The sequence below is a fragment of the Lepisma saccharinum genome, chromosome 6 (assembly GCF_977018435.1).
Source record: "Lepisma saccharinum chromosome 6, izLepSacc3.1, whole genome shotgun sequence".
Lineage (NCBI taxonomy): Eukaryota > Metazoa > Arthropoda > Insecta > Zygentoma > Lepismatidae > Lepisma > Lepisma saccharinum.
Window position 1 is genome coordinate 74,871,119 of NC_139234.1, and position 27,537 is coordinate 74,898,655.

Here is a 27,537-nt window from a genome sequence, read left to right on the forward strand (position 1 = left end):
TTATTATTATTCTGTGCAATCATGGCAGATAAATCTAAGGAAACGAAGCCTAGACATTCACGTAGGCTAAAATCTAATGTTGCATATGAAGGAACCTACTTAAATAGTAGTAATTCTCAGGATGGTGATATTTGTGATGTACAGTCAGGTAAGATTGAAGGAGTGACGTGTTGTGATAAGCTCGATAATGACCTGAGGTATGTGCAATGTTTTGATTGCCGTTCGTGGTATCATATTTCATGTTTGAAGCTTTCCGTCACACATTGGACAATTTATTCCACCACTAAGGAAAAATATGTTGTAACAAATGTGATTCCAGTTACGATCCTTACCAATTGCCGGTGTATTTGGAAAGTATAAATCCTAATTTAAATGACATACTAAACAGCATTAGAAGCATACAATTAGCTGTTGTAAGTTCTAATCAGGAACTTAAGGCTCAGTTTGAACAGTCTAATCAGGAAATTAAGACTCAGTTTGAACAGTCTAATCAGGAACTTAAGACTCAGTTTGAACAGTCTAATCAGGAACTTAAACAGTCTAATCAGGAACTTAAGACTCAGTTTGAACAGTCTAATCAGGAACTTAAAATGTCTAATCAGGAACTTAAACAGTCTAATCAGGAACTTAAGACTCAGTTTGAACAGTCTAATCAGGAACTTAAGACTCAGTTTGAACAGTCTAATCAGGAACTTAAGACTCAGTTTGAACAGTCTAATCAGGAACTTAAGACTCAGTTTGAACAGTCTAATCAGGAATTTAAACAGTCTAATCAAGAACTCAAACAGTCTAGTCAGGAACTTAGATCAGAATTAAATCTGTCTAATGAAAATATTCAGGTTAAACTTGACGTTATATCTTTAAAACAAGCTGAATTATCTAGTGCACATACACAGTTATCTTCACAGCTTGATGTCAAATTTGAAGCTGTTAATCATGATATTAGTCATGTTAACAATCGGCTCAATATTTTAATGTCTGAATTTAAGGACAAAATAGATTCGGTTAGTACAGCGTGTTTACAATCAACTACACGTCTTGAATCTGTGTTTGATAATAAATGTCGTAATGTTGATGTCAAACTATCTGAATTTGAAAATGTGCAATTATCATTGAAAGAACACGTTCTTGATTATGACCAACGTTTAGATAATCTCAATTCAAATTGCAATGACTGCTCTGCTAATATAGTTGATCTTATATCTAGAGTCACTATTTTAGAAAGTAAAAGCGATGTTAATGCTGATGTACATATTTCTCATTGTACAGAAAAGTTCCAACAGTTTAATTCCCATATTGAAGGTATAGAACAAAATATCAAAAAGCTTCAAACTGATGGCAAGGATTTAACAGTCAAAGATAATTATAACGATAATGATGAAGGTAGCGTAGCCCTTGCACATAATTCCTCTGCTCGTAATTCTGTTGTTACAAATAGTAATAGTAGAACAAAATCAATTGTTGTGGATAATACAGAATCTAATACATGTCGGAATGGAAGAACCCAGTGTGATATTGGACTCAGTACTTCGTCTAGTGATGTATCAGATGATTCTTCTAAGAAAGTTTCCGGTAAGAAGAATGTTACTAACACTCGTGCTCGTAAACATGTCCGTTGGAAGCACAAGTATAATAAATCTGTAAGATCTAGCTCTGACGAAACTTCCGTAAAGAAATTCCGAAGTGACGATGCAGAAGGTCTATTCCTAAAACGAGAGTTAGGTGCTGAGAAATATAACTACACTGATGCTTGCTATCAACTGTTTGGTACAAATGTACATCCTACTTCTAGTTCTGTGTTTACTAAGAATAATGACAATGTTAGTAATGTACATAATAATCCACATTGTCATCTGGATCAAAGCGTTAAGTCTCCTTGTATGTGGTGTGATTTTAACCCACAAATATCAGAACCTAACCCACAAAATGATTGTGTTAGTAATATTTATCGTGATGCAAGTGTACCATGTTCAGTTTCGAACAATCACGATGATCATCAGTCGTCTGTAAATGGTTCTAGATTGCATAATTATGGTAACACAGGGTTAAACGGAGCAAATCATATTTGTTATAATCAGCCGTATAGTTCGAGGGGAAGAAGTGATCATCCTATAATTAGAAATACATGCAATGGAGAAGGAAATGCAAGAAGTGGACGTTTAAAATTAAGTGAATTATCTCAATTGCCTAAGTTCTCGGGAAAGATAGAGCAACAATCAGCGAGAGAATATATTGAACAGCTGGATAACATATTAAATGTTGTAGGAGTGCCAACAGATATGAAACTGCAAAGTATCCAACAATGCTTCACTGGGAGAGCTGGTTATTGGTTTCGGACTCATAAATATTACTTTAATTCTTATGATCAGTTTGTACAAGAATTCATTAATCAGTTTGCTTCTTCGGAAGTTATCCAATCACAACTCTCCGTATTGAGGAATCGCAAATACGATCCCAGTGTACATGGCAGTTTAGAGACTTTTGCTTTAAAAACTCACTCTAGTTATTGTAATTTGGTTGAAAATCCTCAAGATATAGATGTTATACTGTTAATACTTAGCCAATTACCTGATAATATTGCCAATCACATTACTTGTCACGAAATTCGTTCAGTAGATCAACTAACTAGCATGTTAAGAAGATTAGATGTAATAAAATTTAGTTGAAAGGGGCTTGTTGTTCTTCCTAATGAAGACAACGAACGTGAAAATATTCCAAAGATTTTTAAGAACTCTGAACAAAATAGAGGCAAGTTAAATGTGCGGCAAGTTAACGTTCGACGTTTGAAGACCACTAGTGTTTGTACTCAGACTCCAACTAGTAGTGAGTTAGAAACCAATACTGTTATCAATCAAGGTTACGAAAATCGGCAGGGAAACAATCTTCCAGGTCGATATTTCAACAATTTTAGGCGAACCTCTAATAATAATGGATATCATGGAAATTTTACTGCACGAAACAATTATAATGGCTTGAGATCTAGAAACGGAGGACAATTCCGAAATAATTACAGGCAAAATAATTCTCGTTCACCTACAGGACAATTTAATAATGAAAATTTGCTCAATCAATCGCGATTCTATTACAGGAATGAAAATCGCAGTGCTAATAATAATACAATGCCATATCAGAGTTTTCCTGCAAATTCAAATTCATTAAATTATCAACCTGAAGCAGCAGATTTAGTATCACAAACTAATTCTGATTCTACAAGAATGGCAAATCGTGAACAAAATACTTCGCAAATAAATCAAGTACAAGGTTCTTTACCTTTAACACAAGTTCCCGTGAGATGTTAATTAAAAGGTTGAGATGATTTACTTCAAGCAAGTTTTTTTTTTGTACAAGGGCAAAGTTTGTTTAAAATGACATCAAGAAATGTATTTATTAATTATTTTCACTTTAATTCAAAGAAAGGTGGAATATTTTAATCTATGCATATTCAATGTAACTTATGATGTTGGAACTTCTTTCTATTGCTACGAGAATTGTTGTTGCGTGCAAGTAAAAATGTACATTCTGTTTCTGCGCGATATTGTTTAAGAATTTGTTCAGAGAATAATATACTCTGCATATAAATAATTGATTTATGCCAATATATTGTATCTAGTAGGAATGAGAAATGTAATTATCCACTAGATTACATATGGTTATTATTTTATTTGAGAATTGATGTGTCTACAAAGTACATGATTGAATGTAGACAATACTTTTATGAAAGGCCATGGATGCCCTGACGATGTGATAATTATCTTCGTCTAACAAGTTTATGTGTGCGCAAATAAGTATGATATTTGAAGAAACAGTCGCAGCATTATATTATTACTTGCAACTCAATTGGCAACTTGAGGTATTCGTTCAAGTAAATAAGTAATTATGAATAATTACGGAGTTTCCAACTAAGATAGTAATTTGGAAGATATAGAAGAAGGAATGAACTAAGTGTATGTTTTGCATTTCTTGATTGCCGTGTATTAGTTACATCTATTGAACATATTGCTGAAGAAATTATCCAAGATTTAGTGAAGAAGTGAAGTAAGAAGGTTTCAAGATTTTGAGAGAGACATCGGACAATGAGAAGCTATAAATACAATTTGAGATGTAATAATTTATGTTAATAATTGTTTCCATTCAAGAATATTGTCTTTAGTTTAATGTACTGAATGCATGCAACTAAAACAAAATGAAGAATATGTCAGTCAAGTTTGATTCACGGAATTCATAATGAACTGAAATAATATTGTTTAATAAAATGAATAGTTGATTACAAGTTGTAACTTAAAAATGATGTGTTCACAAGTTTATAACTAAATGTAAAATTTTCGATATTTACAGAACTTAAATAAGTCGAAAATTTTCACCCGGAAGGGGTGCGTATTGTGACTGACCCAAAGACGTTCATTTATTTCATTTATTATTTATTGTTTAATTTTGTGCTTAATACGCATGATGATATATTTATGTTATCAATTTCTGTTTTGTTATACTTTGGAAAACGTTGTTGCATTATATGATGTATAATTAATTATAATCACATTCTTCATAATGTAAAATTACGATGTATACATTTCTATATTATTTTTTGATCATAGCAACGAAAAAGAAACAAAACACAGTAGATCAATAAGTGAAAAATATATTGAAATTATATATAGTGACGTCCGAGTTTTCTTTGAATTTAACAAACTGTAAGTAGATTTGGATAAAGATAAATACTAGGATGTTTCGTTGAAGTGTGTGTGAAAGACTTGCTTCATGTACCCCACCAAGAAAGTGAAATATTTTCCATAGTTTCTGAAGATTCTTTCGTTTTTGGAAGTTTTCAGTTATTTTTAGCTCATAGAGATGTGTAATTGTGAAGTAAAGTATGACTGTTACCTTAGTGTGATCCCTTACCGTGAAACACAACAACACCGAAGGCTTCATGCAAGTGAGTATAGCACCCAACATGACATTCCACAACAGCAGCTATAATTTTACATTATTAGGTTAGGAACAGATTAGCAATTTCCAGCTTGTTCTTTCTCTATTTTAGTGTGCATAGAAACAGTTTTTGGTAATAATAAAGTGGCAAAAGTACTCAGATGGCAGGTTTTTACTTACTGTGACCATACTTTGAGATGAAATATCTCTTGTTACTTGTGTTTTCCACGTGCTGAAACAAATTTTATATTATGTAAAACATCCTCAAAGTCTGTAGATTAAAAGAAAAATAATTCTTTAGGAGGGTACAGTGGGTCAGCAGCCTCATTATTGAATAGTTATTTCTTCAGTTGCTGTTGTGATTGGTTTATTCCTTTCTTTTACCCAGAATTAGGCTAATTTATTTTCAATTGAAGTTATTATGGAATATTTATCTTGGTAATTATTAAGTAATTTGTACTTTTTACACAGGGTTGTCCCCCTTCAAGGTCTCTCCCATTATGGCATGTGCTAGTGCAGGAGATAAGTTTACTTTTCCTTGAATTTCAAATTGCTTTAGTTTTATCTTGAATGGACTTAGACAGTAATCTTATGAAGTGTGCAAAGATGCATCTTTGTTTACCATGCTTTCTTCATAACACTTGTTCAGACTTGTTTGGTGAATGTTTTTATTTCCCAACTACTGCTTGCTGGATACCCGTATCTGACTGATACATGTACTTGTTCTACACAATAAAATAAGAAAACATTTTTTTGAAATTGTATTGTGTTGCATATGTTATGATAGCCCACAAGAATAATTTCGTGCTGTATTCGCATAAGTCTATCTTTAGCTCAATTAGGTTAAATTGAATACATTTGTATTTTGTGGTTTTCCCATTTTAGGCAAAAGTTGATAATCAAGCAAGCTTTCAGGACACAAGCTAGACTTGCATGCTACTTGGATTGTTTTCTTTTCTCAATAGTGTGTACTAGAGTACTGCATGCACTTTTGCTCGCTCATACTTGATCGAATTGCCCACGCTCTGAGTGTGGTACGCTCGAAGAATCAAATATCATTTCAATGTGACAATAATTATAGAAATATATGTGCAAAATTCTGCCCTGGTAGTTTCAACCCATAATCATCTATTCATTTTCATATATTGGTATCCAGGGATGCTGGGTTCGAATCCTGGTCTGGATGTTTGCGAGTGTCCATTCATCAATTTCATCATATCACTGATCGCCATCTTCGCAAATTAGCCAAAAGTGGCACAAGAAGCGAAGTAAAACATAGCAAATTAAAAAAATTCAAATTCTATATCGATGATGCATTATCTCCATGGCTCTTTAATTTTGCCTTAGAATATGCTGTTAGGAAGGTAAAAGAAATAACCTAAGGACTAAAACTAAGCAGTGTGACTCAGCTGTTAGCATATGCAGATGATGTAGACTTGCTGGGGATGATGTAAATACAATTAAGAAGAATGCTAAAATATTTTTCAAAGGAGTGCAACACACATATCTTTGCCGTTGCACACATACCAATTTTCGTTTGTCTCCCTCTCTCTTAGCATCACGTGTTCTATGCTGGTCGCCATTGTTGCCATATTGTCATTCCATTCCTGGACACACTCGCGCAATCATCATTGAAAACAATTGATAGCGCTCCAGCTCGCGGTTCACACCGTTCGGCAGGGACGGTAATGTGGCAATATAGCATGACGAAGTGGTTGCTTCTTTTATGCAGTGCATGTTCATTGGCTAGCTAGTAACTATTGTTGCCAACTGTAATAATGAAGCACTATTTCTGTCACGGAAGGGGAAAGGCAGGTAAAGTGACGGTGAGTTTTGTTGAATTGGAAGCACCATATTTTTATTTTATACTAAGTATTTGACTGGTTTGATTGTGTGCGTATATTGCGTGTGTGTATGTAAAAGTGTGTGTTTGTTAATGAACGTTAAATTCCCAAAAACCTTGCATAGCCAAGCTCGGGAAATTCTAAGCAACGTGCACGAGTTCATGAAGGAGGAAGCCAGTCAAGGTGTTAGCATCCCAATAAAGAATTTTGGCAAGAGAGCAGCGGCTGCGACTGAAGTTCTTGAACGAACAATCAGGGCTATCATGAACGAAAGACAGTCTCTTGAGATGTCAGAAGGCCCCTCCATATCATTCCACACTCCCGGGAAAGAACTACAAAGACCATCGACCAAATCGTCAGTGGACTCTTTCGATGATAACGTTATCCGTAGGTGCATATATGACTACGCTCTGCGTGAAAATGAAGTGCAGACATTGAATAAATTGCATGTCAAATTACAGGCGGACATAAATTTTGCGGGAAGTCGAGAGAGTTTGCGACGTTTGCTGCGAAAGATGGGATTTAGGTGGAGGAAGACACAAAACAATAGAACCATTCTGACAGAAATGCAAGATATTTGCCTTAAAAGAACAAGGTTTTTGAGGCAAATATTGCACTAGAGACGACAAGACCGACCAATAATATACATAGACGGGACTTATTTGCATAGCACCCACACCACACAGTTTTCTTGGTCGGATGACTCTGGAAGAGGGCTTCGGATGCCTTTGTCTAAAGGACGGCACCTGGTAATAGTTCACGCGGGAGGCAAGAGTGGATTTGTCCCCAATGTCCTACTCTTATTCAAATCAAATACCAAGTCAGGAGACTACCACGATGACATGAATAGCGATAACTTTATGAAGTGGCTCCGTGAGAAATTAATTCTGCCACCCAGTTCTGTAGTGATTCTTGACAATGCTTCTTACCACAATGCATAAATAAATCCTGCTGCTACTCTCGGCTCGTTAAAGGAAAACATGCAGAGTTGGATCCAAGAAAGAGGCATTCCCTTTACACCTGTTATTAGTTCTCAAAGCAGTGGTAGTGTGGGTAGTGTATTATCTGTCGTTCCAGTTCTGTACCAGTGTAGACTGGTTTTGGGAGTGAACAGTTAGAGCTCCACCAGTGCATTAATGCAATGGAAAATTATAAATTGTTTATTTTGTTTGAAATCACTCAAATAAGGAATCACTTTGAGGAAGTCTTCTTTGCAGCATTTTTGGTAATTTTACGTATGTGTTAGTCCGTATTTTGCGAATTTTTAGTCCATATGTATGTAGCTACATACAAAGCCACTTGTTAGTACATATTCATCCTAGTCCTGGTATAATGCATGACGTTTAAAACTCAACGTTAGATAGACCTGAATTCTCTAATGCGTAACAGCTGTGCATCGGAACACTGCAGCTATTTTTCTATCTGCTCCATTAGCTATTTAAGAAGGCTAGAGAGTTAGTTAGTTCAAATCATTTATCGCTATGTATTTGGTAAGATAGACTAAATTACATTTTAACCTGGAGATGATGATCATGTTCACTTAATTAAATTAAAAATATATAATAAACACTTAACGTGAGTGAGTATCGTTATTAAAACAATCCTGTAAACGACGTTTCGCAGAGCTACGCTCCGCTTCTTCAGGTTTATTTTCAATCAGCAGATAAAATACTTCGTCAAGTAAACAAATCCAGGATTGAAAAATGCCATAAGGACTTGTCAATACTTCTAGAGGAGCTGTTTCTCCTTCATTTTGAAGGAATGTAACACATTCCTTAATGGATGTAACACACGTACGTAACAGCCGTTAGTCAGCCGTGTAGGTAGGATGGGAACACAGCTGCTCTAGAAGTATTGTCAAGTCCTTATGGCATTTTTAACAGTTATGTAATTTTACGTCTTTTAATCCAAAACCTTTTTACCCAATCCTGGATTTGTTTACTTGACGAAGTATTTTATCTGCTGATTGAAAATAAACCTGAAGAAGCATGTAGCTCTGCGGAACGTCGTTTACAAAATTGTTTTAATAACGATACTCACTTAAGTGTTTATTATATATTTGTTCTTCAATTACGAGGCACATCCAGAAAGTAAGTTTCCCTATTTTTTAAAAAAAAAACCAACACAGTTTCAGGAAACCATTTATTGGTAACAGGTACAGCAAAGGTTCAGCTATCTGTCAACATAGCAACCACCAGAATTGAGACACTTGTCGTATCGTGGTATCAACTTTTGGATCCCACTGTCGTAGAACTCTGCCGCCTGTGAATGGAACCAGCGTGTGACAGACGTCTTCAGCTCTTCGTCGTTGCCAAAACGCTCACCGGAGGACAGGAATTTCTTGAGGTGCAAGAAAACGTGAAAATCGCTGGGAGCCAGATCAGGACTGTAAGGTGGATGATCAAACAACTCCCAGCCAAATTCCGTCAAAACAGCTGCTGTGCGCTGAGCCGTATGTGGAGGGGCACAACACCTGCAGTAAGCATGCTACGCCTCTTTGTTTTGAATGGCACGTCGTAATTTCCTTAGTGTTTCACAGTAATGGTCAGCGTTCACCGTTTCACCTCTGGAGAGGAAGTCAATGAGCAAAATGCCCTTCCTGTCCCAAAACACGGTGCACATCACTTTCTGTACCGACAGCATCTGTTTGAATTTCTTCTTAACCGGAGATCCACTATGTCGCCAATGCATTGACTGCTGCTTGGTTTCCGGGGTGAAGTGCGAAATCCACGTCTCATCGCCCGTGACGATCCTGTCGAGGAAATCATAGCCGTCATCATGGTACCGTTGCAGGAATGTCAGTGCTGCTCCTGAACATTTCATTTTGTGTTCGGGTGACAGGTTTTTCGGCACCCACCTGGCACACAATTTTTTGAACAGCAGGCGCTGCGTGACAATCTCATGCAACACGGATCGCGATATCTACGGAGAAAGGCTACTCAACTCTGTAATCGTGAAGCGACGGTTCTCTATGATGCGCTGCCGCACCAGCTCAACCAGATCATCAGTGATGAGGGACGGATGCCCACTGCCCTCTTCATCATGGACACTTTGACGACCTTCCGAAAACTGCCGACACCAGCGATGCAGCATCTGCTTACTCATAATGTTCGGCCCATAGACCTCACAGAGCTGACGATGAATGTCAATTGGCGCAATGCTTTGTGCATTCAGGAACTTTATCACCGACCGAACCTGGCATGCGGCGGGAGCAGGAATACGAGCTTCCATTTCGGACCACTGCTGCCTCGCTACTGGCATGCGGCGGGAGAAGGAATACGAGCTTCCACTTCGGACCACTGCTGCCTCGCTACTGGCGCCGGGCGGGATCTGTCCGCCTGGCATATGATTGATACGTCTTAGCTCTGCTGCGCATGCGCAATTTACACGGCTCATTATGTTTACTTTCATGGAAAAAAATAGGGAAACTTACTTTCTGGATGCGCCTCGTATAATAAAGTGAGTAAACACACTGTCGTAAAATGTATATGTTCACTTAAGTTTCAATTTCACTTCACGATCCATATTTGAGGACCCACTACCACAGACAAATTACTGTTTTATGTGTACTACTAGATGCCGAGCATGTACCACTCATTTTGCCTGTTCGAGCATTATTCGCTTGTGCGAAGAAGCTCTCGATTCCGAACGCCATGTAGCATCGTCTTTGTGAAGTATTTGGTGCTCGAACGAGAAACTCTCATTGCAGCACTCTAGTGTGCACCATGTTGTCTCGGTCTGGTCATCGCGCATGTTCAGTATATGCTTGTTTAGACTGGAGATGCTTGTCAATTAGGTGTGAAAGCTGCTTAATATTAAGATTAGGTTCTTAATATTCTACTGTAGTTTTAATAGAATAGTCAAATTCCACCAAAATCAATAATAATGAAGTAAAAATTGTATGTGGAATACCCCTTCTTATTTTACATGTTAATACAAATTAATTTTACAAGTAATTTTCTGTTTCTCTGTAGAGTGTCCACAGAGAATATTTGCGGAAGCTGGAAGAGGTGGGGGAACTCCAGGCAAAATGCATAAAGGAGATAAATCATCAGAGGTACAGGATAGGAATAATAAAGCAGTCAATGAGGAGGTGAGTGGCGTGCTTTGCAGTTTTCAGTGTTGCATGCTGATTATATGTAGATGCTACGTACTGCTTGGTATAGTAATTAAATTTTGGCCCAAGTTCAGACTGTCATTCCAGTATTATCATTGAACACATGCATTTTTTACAATTGCTGAATGTATTTTCAGAGTATTTACTGTGCCCTTCACACAGAATAATTTTTCCATTTTATATTGTTTGAGAACCAGAGGAAGGTAACTCCAATGGCTACAGCCGGATTGCGCACATTTTTTCTGTTTTGTCAGTGGTATCTGATAAGCCGTTGACAAGATGTCACAATGTACTGGATTGCACACAAAAAAAGGAGGCGATGTTGTCAGATGTAAAATGTTCTCAAGCCGTTCTCACTTCTGTTGTGTTTGTTTGTTTGTGTGTGTGTGGACATACACATGTCTTTGCTGGAAGGGTAGCATTAGATAGGCATAGAGGATGAACCTGATTGGTGGACTAGAATGTAATGGTCGGTGTATCTCCGTATTTATACCGAAGGTCACGAGCTTAGATTGACAAAAGTGTTTGTTGTGCAGTCATTAAACTAACCTAACCTAACTTTTGAGTTTGAGTAAATTGGTATGAAAATTGTATCTTGAAAACGTCAATAGTGACTTACTGTATTGTGTAAATTGGTATGAAAATTGTATCTTGACTTGCTACATTTACTGGTCAAATTATAGTTTTTATTTAATCCTTAAGAGATTTACTATTTTATTTCTAATTTCTCTCTTCTTGTCTAAATAATAAAACGTTTTCTATCACAAAATTTTAAGGATATATATCATGTCAGCGATGTGTCACGATATTTGGCAATATAGCTATATCGTGGAGGCGATATATTGTGATATAAAATTTCAAATATCGTTAATCTATTCACTGTCCCTAGTTTGAGTGCCTGGGTTTTTGTGGCTGGGTGTAGGTGCGTCTTGTTGTACAAATAATTGTAAGTAACAAGTAGTGTCAGTTGTCAGTCATACATGTTTAATCATCTGTTTTGTTTCAGTTTGAAGAAAAGCGGGGCCAATGCAAACGAGCTGGAGGGGTTGGAGAAAGAAATTATGAGGAGGAAAGCACAGTTGTATGATATGGAGCAGGCACTGCCAAAAGAAAATGGATTGTACCTGAAAATTATCCTTGGGAATGTTAACGTCTCTATTCTCAACAAAAATGACAAGTAAGTGGAGCCACAGCTGAGAGAGCTGTAACTAGTGAAACCTTATGGTTGTGCAGTAGATCAGTAAAGTAGCCCAAAGGTTTTAGGCTTGATCCTTTTCACTAAAGGGGGGGGGGGGGTTAGTTATCCTGAAGAGGAGAGATTTTTATAATGTCTTTATATTGCAACCCAACACAGTATCTATCTATGCATGACTGTAAATGTAGTTAGGCTAAAAATTGCAGGAAAATAATGTTTACTACTAGCAACACTGAACATGCTGTAGACATTTTTGGTACCCTCGATGCATAGAACAGGGAAAGAAATCCAGGATGAAAGTGGGCAGACCCAAACACATGATAGGGGCTGATCTGAGCTATGGGGGTGACTTTAGAATTTTTAGGGTACCCAAGAGAAACAGCAGCTTATGCTTGGGGATATTGGCAGAAACTGTGGATTGGGTGGGTGCGGACAGCACCAAAGGCACAATCGGTACTGCTTTCAGGATGGCCAGGAAAGAAAGGCAGCAGGGTGTTCATGCAGCAATTGGAGTTTCTGGCAGTGGAAATACCTTCAAATATATTCTTACTATGTTATGTTGCGTATCCAGAATGCCTGCCTCTGTTGTTTTTGCTCAAGAACAACCAGGGACATTATGAATCCTATGAAAAACTAAATATGCTGACCAAGGCAGTAATTTATTTTATTAAAAACATAAACTAAACATAACGTTTCAACCTTCTAGCAAGGTCTTCTTCAGACTCTGTATCAAGTACAAAAGTAACAAGATACAAAAACAGGGCATTATATATACACAAACATTACTCCCTCCAGACTATTTAGAAAGTTGTTTGGAACTTTCTAGCAGGTGACTTTCACTTTCCAACTTTACTTTCACCTAAAAGGCTAAACACAATTACTTCAATATAGAATGTGGTTGGACTTTTAATCTCACGCTCTTTTCCCTTCCTTTTTCTTCTTCCTTCTCCTCTCCTCTTTCTCTCTTGCCCTTTCCACTCTTTCTAACGTCTTCTTCCATTCTTTGTTTAACTTCAAACCCCCATTCCAGTTCATTGTGTCTTCTTCACCTTTCTTCTCTATTTCCTTGGCTTTCTTCCATTTTCTCACTAGCATTCTCTTCTCCCTTCCTATCTGCTTAGCCTCATCCCACTCTATGTCATGTCCTGTTTCTCTCGTGTGTTTAAATATTGCATTTCTTTCTCTCTTAAGTCGTACATCATCCCTATGTTGTTTCAACCTGTCTTTCAGCCTCTTTTTCGTTTCTCCTATGTACACACTCTGACATTCTTTACATTTCACTTCGTAGATAATCCCTTCCTCTTCCTCTTCCTCTTCTCTGTTTTCCTTTTTCTTGTTTGCATTCCTCGCTATTCCTAAGATGCTTCTCCCTCCCTTCCTGTAAGTTTTAATTCCCGCTTTCTTAAGCACTTTGCATATCTTTTCTGTGGTCTTCCCCATACTCCTCATTCCAAACCTTCTCTCTTTTTCTTTCTCTTCCTCTTCCAATTCGTCCCTGCCCGTTTTCTTCCTTCTTCTGTTTATGTCCAGTCTATCCTGCTTCTCATAGCCCTTCTTTTCCAGCTGTTTCCATAGGCTATTTATTTTGCCTTCTTTTTCACATTCTTTCATGCATATTTTCTTGATTCTGTCCTCCATATTCTTTATAAAATTTAAAAGAAAAGAAAATGGATATGAGGAGATTTGTGGAAAAGGAGAACAAACTATAAAAGAAAGAATCATAAAAGACTGTAGGAGGAGAGGATTCAAGAAATGCATAAAGGAGACAGGAAGACTACCAAGTTTGAAAGGCTTTCCAAAGATACACAAAGAGGAGATAAAGTTAAGACCAGTAATGAACTGCAGAAACAATATTTTGGAACCCTTAGAAAAGAAATTAAAGAAAGTTATTGACGTGTTAGTAACACAGCAAGAAAGCAGAGCAGTTAAGAACAGTGAACAAGTAGTAGACCTCATAAAAGGACTTAAGTTAAATGAGATGAAGACGACAATGTTTAGCTTAGATGTGAAAAGTATGTTCCCGAGCATCAAGAGGGGACACGTTTTGGACATTATTAAGAAGAGAATGGGACAAGAAAGTATAGGAGAATGGGATAGTGAAAGGGTAGTGAAGGCGCTGGAAACCATTTGGAATAACGGTTACAGTATAATGGGAGATAAAATAATGTTAATGAGTGAAGGACTACATATAGGTTCCAGTCTAAGCCCAACATTGGCTGAATTGGTTATGAATGAATGGGAAAAGAAAGTGATAGAAGAAGGAGGTGACAAAATAATTCTGTTTTGCAGATATGTGGACGATTGTTTTGGCATGTGGAAGGGAACGAAGAGGCAGCTTGATATTTTTGCCAAAGAAATACAAGATGAAGAAAGAGGGATATTATTGGAACTTGAAATAGAAGAAGAAGACAAGTTAAGCTTTCTAGATATATTGATGAAAAGGAAGAGAGGACAAGAAATTGAAACCGCTTGGCATCAGAAGAAGTGTGCAGCAGGGGTATTCTGCCATAAAAGAAGTGATGTAAGTGAGGTGACAAAAATAAATTTTATAAAGATTATGGGGGACAGAATCAAGAAAATATGCATGAAAGAATGTGAAAAAGAAGGCAAAATAAATAGCCTATGGAAACAGCTGGAAAAGAATGGCTATGAGAAGCAGGATAGACTGGACATAAACAGAAGAAGGAAGAAAACGGGCAGGGAAGAATTGGAAGAGGAAGAGAAAGAAAAAGAGAGAAGGTTTGGAATGAGGAGTATGGGGAAGACCACAGAAAAGATATGCAAAGTGCTTAAGAAAGCGGGAATTAAAACTTACAGGAAGGGAGGGAGAAGCATCTTAGGAATAGCGAGGAATGCAAACAAGAAAAAGGAAAACAGAGAAGAGGAAGAGGAAGAGGAAGGGATTATCTACGAAGTGAAATGTAAAGAATGTCAGAGTGTGTACATAGGAGAAACGAAAAAGAGGCTGAAAGACAGGTTGAAACAACATAGGGATGATGTACGACTTAAGAGAGAAAGAAATGCAATATTTAAACACACGAGAGAAACAGGACATGACATAGAGTGGGATGAGGCTAAGCAGATAGGAAGGGAGAAGAGAATGCTAGTGAGAAAATGGAAGAAAGCCAAGGAAATAGAGAAGAAAGGTGAAGAAGACACAATGAACTGGAATGGGGGTTTGAAGTTAAACAAAGAATGGAAGAAGACGTTAGAAAGAGTGGAAAGGGCAAGAGAGAAAGAGGAGAGGAGAAGGAAGAAGAAAAAGGAAGGGAAAAGAGCGTGAGATTAAAAGTCCAACCACATTCTATATTGAAGTAATTGTGTTTAGCCTTTTAGGTGAAAGTAAAGTTGGAAAGTGAAAGTCACCTGCTAGAAAGTTCCAAACAACTTTCTAAATAGTCTGGAGGGAGTAATGTTTGTGTATATATAATGCCCTGTTTTTGTATCTTGTTACTTTTGTACTTGATACAGAGTCTGAAGAAGACCTTGCTAGAAGGTTGAAACGTTATGTTTAGTTTATGTTTTTAATAAAATAAATTACTGCCTTGGTCAGCATATTTAGTTTTTCATAAATCATGGAAACAAGGCTTAATGGTGTTATAATTATGAATCCATTTTTATTCCTTTCTTTAAGTGACTTAAGTTTTACGTGTTTGATATTCCTTTGAGTGCTTTGTAGCTGCATTACTTCCATCGTTAAGCAGACTGAGTTCTCTGGAGATTAAAAAAAAAACATATTTGTCAGTCATGAATTAAAAAATTACTACTTTTCCTCTGCAAATGAGTAGTTTGTGTGCAAATAGTGTTACTAGTTCCCTTGCCCAAAGTAACTGTCATACATTTTGGTTATGAAAAGTGCAGTGGAATCTCTGTTGGTTGAGAACTACAGATTGCATAATGAACCACTGTACTCCATTGTGCTTTGGTACACTTTGTTTTCGCTCATTCAACAAGCATAATGATTCTTTGTTTTTCTTCATTAAAAAATTGTAGTTCCAATGTTGGATTGATAGATATTTAGTTGTATCATTATCATGAATAGCGATATTATCATTGTCTGTATCATTAATTTGGATACTCGATATATCAGCTAGATATCAAACTTCGATATCTCACAGCAAGTTTTGTGTTCTGTCACCCAATGAAAGGTGATTTCCACAGAATTTGAAGGAACACATGTAATCTAGATTTCTACTCTCTTATTAATCCAGAATATATTCCATTGTTGTAGTTTCTAGCACCGAACAAAATGCACTTCTTTTTTTGCAGGTTCAAGTACAAGGATGAATATGAGAAATTTAAGTTGGTCCTTAGCGCCATAGGCTTCATTCTAGCTGTGATCAATCTCATTACTAATCTCAGGTAAGGTTATTTATTGATTTTATCATCAGTGCATAATCATTTTATTTTAACCTTTAGTAGAAGGACTCTCTTTATGCTGTAAACCTCTCCATATGGGAGGTTTTCAGGAACATGCTTTTCAAATGTGCAGTGATGTGAAAAAAATGGAAATGGAAAAACCACACTCTCATAGGAAGTGAAATATTTTATTTCTGCCTCCAAAGAAGGGCAGTTTCACAAAGGAAAAGGAGAAACATATTTTTACCTGGATATATGAATCTGGCAAGTTGAATTGGGCCAACAAATCGAATTGAATTTCGATGAAGGGATGTCAAAATTGTGTAAACAGGGTGGCTACTCACTGGGAATTCCTTGAATTATTGACTCTGGGAATTATGCTTGAATTTTTCTCCATAGATGTGAAAAATTGCATCTTTTATTAATGCAAATCCCATTAAATTTATACATATTTATTAATGCCCAGAGGCAATTTTTTTTTATAGTTTAGCTTTTATTTATATTGAGAAAGGAAAAGAAAAGAAAGCTGCAAGCAAAATGAAACAGATTCTCTCAATCCGTTCACTTGGTTAGCGTCCTTTGCACAACAATGTATCTGACAGACTGAAGATATCTTAAGTTGATTTCTTGAAATTCTTATACAATTAACAATTTTTGGTAATTACTATATCCCGTAACATTTCTGATTTGTGTTTGTGAATGTATTTCTAGTCTGAGTATGTGACATGGCAATTGTGAACTCCATAACATATTGTGTACGTATTACTCGCAGCTAAATAATGAACTTTAAAAAGATCTAAGATCAATTACTTACGTGTGCGAGTACGATTTGTCGATCAAAACAATGTTTCGGAAGTCAAGACTACCTCCTTCAGGTTAATGCATATTGTTAGGCACCAAACATGATGTCACATTAAGAAAGTGTTAGTTGAGGAAACAGGTTAAAGGTTATAGTAAGTGTACATAACACAATAATTGTTTTTTACCATAACCTTTAACCTGTTTCCTCAACTAATACTATCTTAACGTAACACCATGTTTGGTGCTTAAGAATACGCATTAACCTGAAGGAGTGGTAATATGCAAGGTTGAAGTAGAGAAAAAATGCACTTTTACCCTTGAATTTTTGGAAAGTTCGCCTTGAGAATCGGGAATTATACTTGAATTTTATCATGGTCCTAGAGTGGCCACTCTGGTAAATTAAAAATCATTACTGTTCCACCCAGAATAAATCAAACATCAACCCTCCAGGACAAAGAGTGTTCGTTCAGTGATGATTTGAAAAGTCCACATTATTAAATTCGTAATTCATTTCTTAAAGATAGTTTCTACAAATCTGCAATATTCATATTGAAATTGAAATGTCATACCTCCATAAGAAAGTAGAAACAAATGGCATTTAAAGGTTAAATGAAGGGCTCTGGTGTAAAACATGCTGACATTTTTGTCATTTCTGAGTTCATTAAGAAAAAATATTATTGGAAGCTGAACTGTAAATAATAAATTGTTTTCGTGTTGTGTTGACGAATTTCAGAAGGCTTCCTTGAGCCCAATGCAAATTGTATGGCATGTCAATTTTGCTCGAAAATGTCACTTAGTGTTTTACACCTGAGCCCTTCAAATGTTAAACCGTAAAATATTTATAATGAATTAATTATACATGCACTTTCTCAGGAACATAGGTAGGTCAATAAGTTTGGGGCAGGGGGCTATTTTTGTATCAAATTTTAAAGATATTTTGTTTCCACTAACAGGACATAGAATATCAAATCATGCAAAAGTGTTTGTATGACTATTTTAGATGCCTTCTTGTTTTAGGATATCAGAACAAGTGTTTTAAAAAAAATGTCCTCTTGCATGTAGTCCTCTGGTGACAGTAATTTTTCCAACAGGGTAGGTGGCATGTTTAGCATGCATACTGTTTATGGAAACCTTTATCTATCTATAGATAGAGATCTGAAAGAATGTTCATTTCACAGCTATTAAGGGGTACTTTGTAAGATGTTTGAGTATGTTTTGCTCAAAATCTCAAACTGAAAATTTAGATGAAAATTGTTTTAAAAAAATAATTTTTAAGCCATATTTTTAAAGGAGGGAAGTTTAATCTAATTCTTAATGTAGCCTAAATAGCATGAAGTGGACTTAAAAAAAATAACTCTAAAAGCAACATAAAAATCGCATGTTTGCAGGCTTTGCCACTGAAAAATACTCATTTTTAAGCTGTATGTGCTACCCTATATTGATCACACCAGTTGAGGCTAAAACTTGATATTTTTACTGTGAGTTAGGTACATAAAAGCTTCTTATGGATCAAATTTAAGATTTATTTCATGACGACCAATCACCCTGACACCCTGTAGACAGATCTACACATGTAAAAGAATTCAAACCTTGGATTAAACATTTTTTTTTAAAATAGCAGCTTAAAACTTCAATTTTTAACAATTTTTCTTGCATGTACAGAATTATTCTTGTAGTTTGATCAAACTACAAATAAATGGCTGGTGAAAGGAGTGTGTCTTCTTCCAAAGCGTTACATCAAGAGATGTGTATAAATGACTAAAAGAACAATTTTTAAGAATCATTACCCAAATTTCCACCTAAATTTCATCAGTAAAGATGCAATTTAAACAAAGCTTTCTCAAATATCTTAAAGTACTCTTTAATAGCTACAAAATTAATTTTATTTCAGACCTCTCCATTTAATGGTTTCTTGGATATAAAGGTAAACAGCTGCATGAAAAGAAAATGCCACATGCCTTGTTGGAGAAATGTCTGTCCCAGAACAACTAAATGCAAATTAAAAAATAAAATAATTGGTTCTGACATTCTAAAATAAGTAGAAACCTAGGTACTAAAAAATATTTTTTTAAAAACCAATGAAAAACCCAATGATTTTGAAATATGATGATATGATACAGAATGACTCTCACATTATTGCTGACAAAACTTGTTTTTACTTTTAATTTCATGTAGTTTCTGTTTCAATGGTAGTAATTTCTTTCTACCACTGAGTGTCAATTTGTTTCAAGCAAGAGCTACAAAGAAAAATGTGGTGGTCTGAAATACTACCAAATAAGTAAATGCACTATACATTTTGGCCAGTTAAGTAATTGGCACCCTTTGTTTCCAATCGCTGGATATTTTTGCTGCCAATGAATTCTTGTATATCTGTATGGCTTGTATTATATAACTTGTTTCTACCTTATTTCTGTGATATTTCACACCAAGTTACATGTCGCTTGTCATTTTGGCATGAAATTTACTGAAAGAAAAGAATTAAACTGAATTGAAAGAAACAGTCTGGAATGATTGCATTCTGTGTAATGAAGTTCATATGTCCTTTAGACACAGCTTGATACTTTTGAATATTTATTTATTTTGCTTCGAGTCAGTCTGTGCCCGGAGTCGGTCTGTGTCCGAAAGGTACGAAAAACGAGCTGGAAGTATGGTCCGTCGGAAGTGACTTGACCTAGTGCAGTTTGAAAGTGCCTATTAAATGGGCAATAAAGTTCACAGTAAGCATCAATTCACCCTTGCCCGTTCGTTGTTCATTTGTTTGTAATAATGAAACTTGAAAGTCAGCCAGGTGCTGGTTTTAGTTTTTCTATTGTGTGGAAATGTAAATTTGAGAACTTTTTGAAAGTGCTATGGGATTTCTATGGTGAAAAATAATTCTTTATAATACATAAGAAACAATGTGTTCTGAGTTTTATCTACTGATTGAATGAGGCATTGCAGTCAAGGTGTAATTCGAAAGATTTTTGCTTCAAGAGTGAACTGAGAGACCATTCTTGACGTATGCTTGCTTCAAGTGCAGTCTTGCACCTTTCGGACACAGTCAAAGTAAAAATATTTTCATTTCCATGAACCAACCTTCTAATCTGAATGCCTCTTTCAGGGCACTAGAGCTGATAATGATATTTTTACTGGTTTGGTATTACTGCACGCTCACCATACGGGAGAGCATCCTGAAGGTGAACGGGTCCCGCATCAAGGGTTGGTGGAGGCTCCATCATTTCATCTCTACCGTAGTGTCCGGAATTTTCCTTATATGGCCAAACAATGCAACTTGGTACGAGTTCAGAGGGCAGTTCATGTGGTTCAACTTATATATCAGTAAGTACAGAGAAAGATTTTGATTTCACTACATTGCTGTCAGTATCATGTTCAAGTAATTTGCTTAATTGCATGTTGGTAGTAATCAATAAGAAATATGTGTAGGTATCAGTTTGGGTCAAGGATTAAAGTATTAAAAGTAATTTTGTCAAAGGTATGGATTTTTTTTTTGCCGTAACATACTTAGGTGCATGGGGTACATTTATCGCCCAACCCTTTAACTATCTTTAAGGTATGAAATACACCATGAATTATACTGCGCATGTGTGCTCAACATTCTTAGTCTTTCTACTAAGATCTGCTGCACTTTCTTAGTGAGTTAATATGATAAAGTTAATGGTCTCCCAAGTGCATAAATATGTAACAACGAAGCAGTGTCACTTTCATGTTAATTTTTGTCACTAACACATACCTACGTGTCCTGCACTTCCTCACTAACCCACTTTCATATAACATCTGAATCTGCTGCTGTATGCTTTTTTTTTTCCTCTCGTGGTGGGCGCTACTCGTGGTCGGATCTGTCATGCCTTCACTTGCGGGTGAGCGTGGCACTCACCCCACGTATTTTCGTATTTGTAATGATTTAGTTCGCAAAATTTGACTCAGATCAGGAAGTTTATGCAATGTATGTGTATTTTGTTTGAGTAATACACATTTGAATGCCTCGCTTACTTTCTTTAAGAAGCAAATAAAATCTATTGTAATTCATTATCAGGTGAAGATTCAGTTTCCCTGCAGGTGAGCACCGTGATCCCTTTTTCCTGTGCATCCGACACAACTGAAACAAATGGCCCAGAGGGCATTAAGCGAAGACTCCTATTTCAGATTGTATATTATTGAAGAGCATTCTCTGAAAGGAAGATAGATGAGAGCTTCGCTCTCACACTTCCACAAAGCTTGAATTACAAGCATTTGGAAATGAAAGTGAGTGCAGCGCTGACTCGTGAGTAACGGTGGGTTAGAAGACAATGAAAGAATGTTCAGCTACACAAAAGCATCAATGTGCAGTAGAGTTCACTGTTGTAGTCTTGCAATGATGGGGGGGAGGGGGCACTGGTACCCTATGTGCCTTATGGAGGGTTAACAGAATTGCCCAAAGTTAAGTTTAGGTATAGTTTTTTAATCATATTAGATATTTTATTTGCTACTTTAACATTGAAGTGCCATTTTTTTTTTTTTTTAATTTTTGGTCTTTCCATCATAAATGTATCCCTATACATAAGAATCAGAGCTTTATACATGGTCCATCTTTGTTCTTATTTTTGTTTTTAACTTTTCAGGCTCCCCTTTCCCCCAGCATGTAGGAGAAAATATATGATCTAATGTTGTTTTTTATTATTATTATTATATAGGTATGGTCCAGTATCTTCAGTTCCGCTATCAGCAAGGTGTGCTCTACAGATTGAAAGCTCTGGGGGAGCGACATAATATGGATATCACGATAGAAGGCTTTCACTCGTGGATGTGGAGGGGACTCAGCTTCCTTCTGCCTTTTCTCTACGTTGGTTACATCTTTCAACTGTACAACGCCTATTCCCTCCTTCGACTGTCTTTTCATCCTGAGGCTACGTGGCAGGTGAGGAACTTTCTGTTCATTGTTGTAGAGCGGAACATTTCCTCTGTCTCTACAGACTGTTTAGGTCTTAGTAATTACTAGTGTTGGGCAATATATCGTCCAGACGATATATTGCGATATTGAAAAAATATCATCTCGGCAATATCAACTAGATGATATATTGTCACAATATTTTGTTGGCAATATATATCGTGTCTGTGATACATAGTCACGATATTAGGTGATATATATCATGTCGGCGATACATTGTCATGATATTTGGCAATATACAGGGTGGTCCATATTGATGGGACACATTTTATTTTGTATTTTCAGATAATAGGAATATTATTAATTATTATTTAACATTTTTCAAATGCTGTGTATTCGGAAGCTAGAGCTTGGGAGTTAATATTAATTCATTCTTCATAATTTAGTGGAACAATAAAATGATGCTGTGGACTCTGGTTGATATTGCTTATGTTGTGGAAGCATCCCTCACTAGTGGATGCTTCATCATTACAGCACAAAGGCGATTCTATCAACTTTTCAAGAAACGTGAAGCACCATCTTGTAAGTTATTCCTGCATGCTGTGAAAAACTTCCGTGAGATGGCTAATGCCGACAAGAAACCTTCACCTGGGTGACCTCGAATGTCTCTCAGTGCAGAGAACATTGAATGCCTGGCGAATACAATTGAGCGAAATCCCAACTGTAACAGTCACTGTTGGGCACTTCAGTGGCATGAGAATCACGTTTTTAGTTCCCTAAATGAGGCGGCTCGGTTCCCCAAAATTGGTTCCAACAGTATGAATTGGCCATCCAGATTACGAGATGTAGCCCCACACGATTACTTCCTCTGAGGTTACCTAAAGAATAGGATGTACACCACGAGAGACCAAACAATTTCTGACCTTAAGGGAAATATCCAGAGGGGGGAGATAGAGACCATTTCGCCGATTTGCTAGGCCACAGTTTGGACAGAATGATTTCGAGAACCAAAGAATGTTCTCCTCAAGGTGGTGTCCATCTGTGGGATGTTATATCCAAACGATAAACATTGCTGTAAACTCCCATATATCAGTCAGGTATAGGACATTTATTCATCACATAGTGCTGAATAAATGAGCTTGTTCCTTTCCTAAAACTTTGCATTTTAAATGTGTCCCATCAATATGGTCCACCCTTTATACAGGGTGACTGGTAATTAGATGTATTCCCTGAGAGGGGTTAAAGTAGAGACAATTTGCAATAAATTTGACCATATGATACCCCATCCGGAAATTAGTAGTTTTCGAGATAATCGAATTTCAATTGTTTTTGAAAAAAATGACAATTTTCCACATAAAAAGATGAATTGAGAAAAAACTGCTCATTGTATGGAACTTATTTCAGCATTTTCTGATAGCTAACAAATAAGTGGTTCGTTGAAAATTAAGTTTTTCCCAAATAACAATCACATGTAAGTACCGGGTGGGTCTAAACTTACAAGTGATGATAAAAAAATTCACTCTTAGTTTACTTGGCAACGTATTAATAACAAAAATGGTATGACACGAAGCGTGCAAATTACTTAAATTACTTCCTTGTTACATCTGCTATCCAACAAGGTACAAATGTTGCTAACATTCAGATTTGAGTACAAGAAATAATACTTCATTCATCTTCATGTGAATGGAATCAATGCACAATACAATTAAAGAACATTACACGTCTTGCTCAAAGTGGGCACCTCCGTTACGAATGCAGGCACGCAGGTTTTTACGGACATTTGGTCTCTTAACTCGTGATGTGATGGTGTCCTTGATGTGTTGACCAGCTGTTAAGATCCTCTCGCTGAGCTCTTCTTGCGAGTTTACCTGTGTCTTGTCATGTGGCTCCAAATGTAAAAGTCGCAAGGCTTCAAATCGATCGGGGGATCGAGCTGGGCAGCCATCATGCTTGTAAATTATGTCACGTCTTGTAGCTAGAGGCACATCCTCCAACAACATTGCCATCCCGTTCCTCAAGAAATGTTCATAAGTGATGCCTTTTAAGATTTGGGGCAGGAAAAATGGCCCGATCAAATGATTGTTGATTATGCCCATCCATACTTCTGCTTGGGCGTGCGACTGTGGCTGGATGAAAATTACCCAAAGAAATGGATTGACGAGGCGGCTCGATTCCCTGGCCGGCTCGATCGCCCGATTTGAAGCCTTGCGACTTTTACATTTGTAGCCACATGACAAGACAGAGGTAAACTCGCAAGAAGAGCTCAGGGAGAGGATCTTAACAGCTGGTCAACACATCAAGGACACCATCACATCACGAGTTAAGAGACCAAATGTCAGTAAAAACCTGCGTGCCTGCATTCGTAACGGAGGTGCCCACTTTGAGCAAGACGTGTAATGTTCTTTAATTGTATTGTGCATTGATTCCATTCACATGAAGATGAATGAAGTATTATTTCTTGTACTCAAATCTGAATGTTAGCAACATGTGTACCTTGTTGGATAGCAGATGTAACAAGGAAGTAATTTAAGTAATTTGCACGCTTCGTGTCATACCATTTTTGTTATTAATACGTTGCCAAGTAAACTAAGAGTGAATTATTTTATCATCACTTTAAGTTTAGACCCACCCGGTACTTACATGTGATTGTTATTTGGGAAAAACTTAATTTTCAACGAACCACTTATTTGTTAGCTATCAGAAAACGCTGAAATAAGTTCCATACAATGAGCAGTTTTTTCTCAATTCATCTTTTTATGTGGAAAATTGTCATGTTTTTCAAAAACAATTGAAATTCGATTATCTCGAAAACTACTAATTTTCGGATGGGGTATCATATGGTCAAATTTATTGCAAATTGTCTCTACTTTAACCTCTTTCAGGGAATACATCTAATTACCAGTCACCCTGTATAATGGAGACGATATATATCGCTGATATCACGATACGGAAAAAAAATTTGTCTTTGACGATATTTTCTTGATGATATAGGGCCTCCTTGATGGTGCAGTGGTAGAATCGTCACCTTGCAATCAAGGGGTCCCAGGTTGGATACCTGGTGGAGGTATATAGTGGTTCGAATTCCACTTTAAACTGTAGGTCCAGTCCCGATTAGCCTTACTGTGCATAAAGTGGACTAAAAACACCAACTCCATCAATCTTGATATATCGCTATATCAAATTTCCGATATAGTCCATCCCTAGTAACTACCCACAACGTGGACTTATCCGTAATGCAGCTTACATCACGTAACTCAATGTTACTTCTGCATTTGGGATCGAACCTCGAATGTCTGAATAACAGTGTTACGAAGTGACTTGGGTATGCATAACAATTTTTTAATCATAGCTCCCAGTTTGTTGTCTATAAAGAAGTCCATTTTCCATAACATATTAGCAGGCTGTGTTTGACTGTAATTGATCAAAGTCTTGTTGCAGTGCATTTAATCTTTCCTCGATCTCCCGATTAGCCTGAGAATATGTTACGTCAACATGACAATTGACAGTGCGCTACAGCATTGTAGCGTAAAATTTTGTGCACTGAATCATATTCCCTCTTGTAAATTTTTCATAAAGTTAGGTTGTAAACCCTCGCTTATTTGCTTAATTTGTTCACTAATATCCATGGCAGGATCTAATTTTAATAACAATAACTGTTTTTCTCTCGCATATTTTGAAACAGGTTCATTTTCCTGATGGAAACTTAATCTGATTTTTTATTCTAATTGAAAAGTGTCCCCTGGTTCCCTAAATTCTTCTACAATTTTATTTTTTAAAGTTACAAAATATATATCCTGTACTTCCTGGGTTCGACTCCAAGCATTGAGCCATCCCAATGCTGAACCACACAAAAATGCTGGTAGCATCTGCCTTTTCTTAGTCATTCCACTCATTAAGAATGGCTAAAATTTCAAATTTGTCATTGAATTTTAATACATCCTCATGAATGTTACCTTGAAACTGTATAGTTTCGAGAATGTCGGGGTGGATAAATCTAGATTGTGCCATGATTCTATGATTAGCCTATGCGCAGGGAAAATGCTTGATTAGCTTAAAGTAAGCACTAAGTTGCTTATTTACATTTCTCATCCTCTGTTACTTTGATTGGACATTATTAGCAATTGTTTACTCTCCTGGAAATTTGATAAGTTAGGGTCAACAATCGCATAACAGAGTGAGGACATTACCGAACAAATCTTTAAAATATTTAACCAACCTTTGTGACATCCTAATGCTAATTCTCCTTTTACCACAAATCAATCGCCGAATAATCTAGTTGAAACCTTAAGTTAATCTTAATTATTTGTGCATTACAGCGTATCGCATTGCTAGGACTACCTTTTGTTTTCTTTCCATTCTTGTAACAAATTGTAATTGGTACAACGCCGGTTCAAATCCGGGAACTTTTCTAACGTTGGAAGCGGCCCCGGCACGCACCCAGCATCGAATGACATGTGTACCTGGGGGAAACCCCGGGGGAGTAAAGGCGGTCAGGGGCATGATGCTGATCACATCACCCCCACTCATGACTGGATTAAGAAAGTGTGGGGCGTTACCCCCATACTCCCTATACACCTTCATGGCATGGTGCTAAGCACAGGGGAGCACTTTACTTTTTTTTTTTTTTTTTTTACAACGTGAAGCACTAACAAATGAAAATTCCAGCGCCATCTCACGTACGTAATTTTAAAGCTAAAAGGCTTGTATTATTATTATTTTCATCTTATGAAATAGATAAAAATCGCAGCTTTTCATGCAACCCAATATTTTCTCATCGCATTTGCGAAAAATGGATGAGAAGCCCAAAGCAGCCTCCACCACGTAACGCAGCTTACATCATGTAACATCATGGGATCGAACCACGAACCTTTAAATTGTATTCATCTCTCAGATGGTTATCACTTGCTTGGCCTAAATGTGATAAATGCAAGAGATTACATTTAAAGGAATGGCGATAGAAATTAACTTATGTTAGATATGGGTTTTATACTCTCCATGACTGAACCGATTGGTTTAGAAAAGGATATTACTTGCCTTACAAATAAATGAAGATTATTTCCACACTTGTCCTCTCAAATGTCACTTGTCTGACCTCCCTGTCAGACATCAATCTCCTCACACACCATTGTCCAATAATCGTTCTCCCCTTCGCTTCTCTTTTTCAATCTGTAGTCCTTACTCTCTCTCGAATTCTCACCAACTGATCTCACTCCCTGTTAATTCCAACACTCCAAGCCACCTCGTCTCCCCAAGTCGATAACCTCAAGTTTCCCTCATTGCTTATTCCGCATTCCTATCTGTTTCCTACTATGCTAAGAATGACATAAGACTTGTCATTTCTATCCAATACCTTGGGTACGATACATATCTTTGATATGACTTACAGGATTTACAGTGGAACTCCCAAGATTGTGCTCTCAGATTTTATATCTTC

The 27,537-nt window shown here is 36.8% G+C and overlaps 1 protein-coding gene across 2 annotated transcripts in view; it reads left to right on the forward strand.

Annotated features, from left to right (window-relative positions):
• Positions 1 to 27,537, forward strand: part of LOC145988885 (transmembrane protein 120 homolog) — a 67,475-nt gene that overhangs the window by 34,247 nt on the left and 5,691 nt on the right. For both annotated transcript variants that reach the window (XM_083124166.1, XM_083124165.1), the window contains exons 2-6: positions 10,742 to 10,860; positions 11,891 to 12,061; positions 16,349 to 16,441; positions 20,340 to 20,557; positions 21,910 to 22,133. In XM_083124166.1, the coding sequence (XP_082980292.1) occupies positions 10,742 to 10,860; positions 11,891 to 12,061; positions 16,349 to 16,441; positions 20,340 to 20,557; positions 21,910 to 22,133 (825 nt within the window). The remainder of the gene's footprint in view (positions 1 to 10,741; positions 10,861 to 11,890; positions 12,062 to 16,348; positions 16,442 to 20,339; positions 20,558 to 21,909; positions 22,134 to 27,537) is intronic.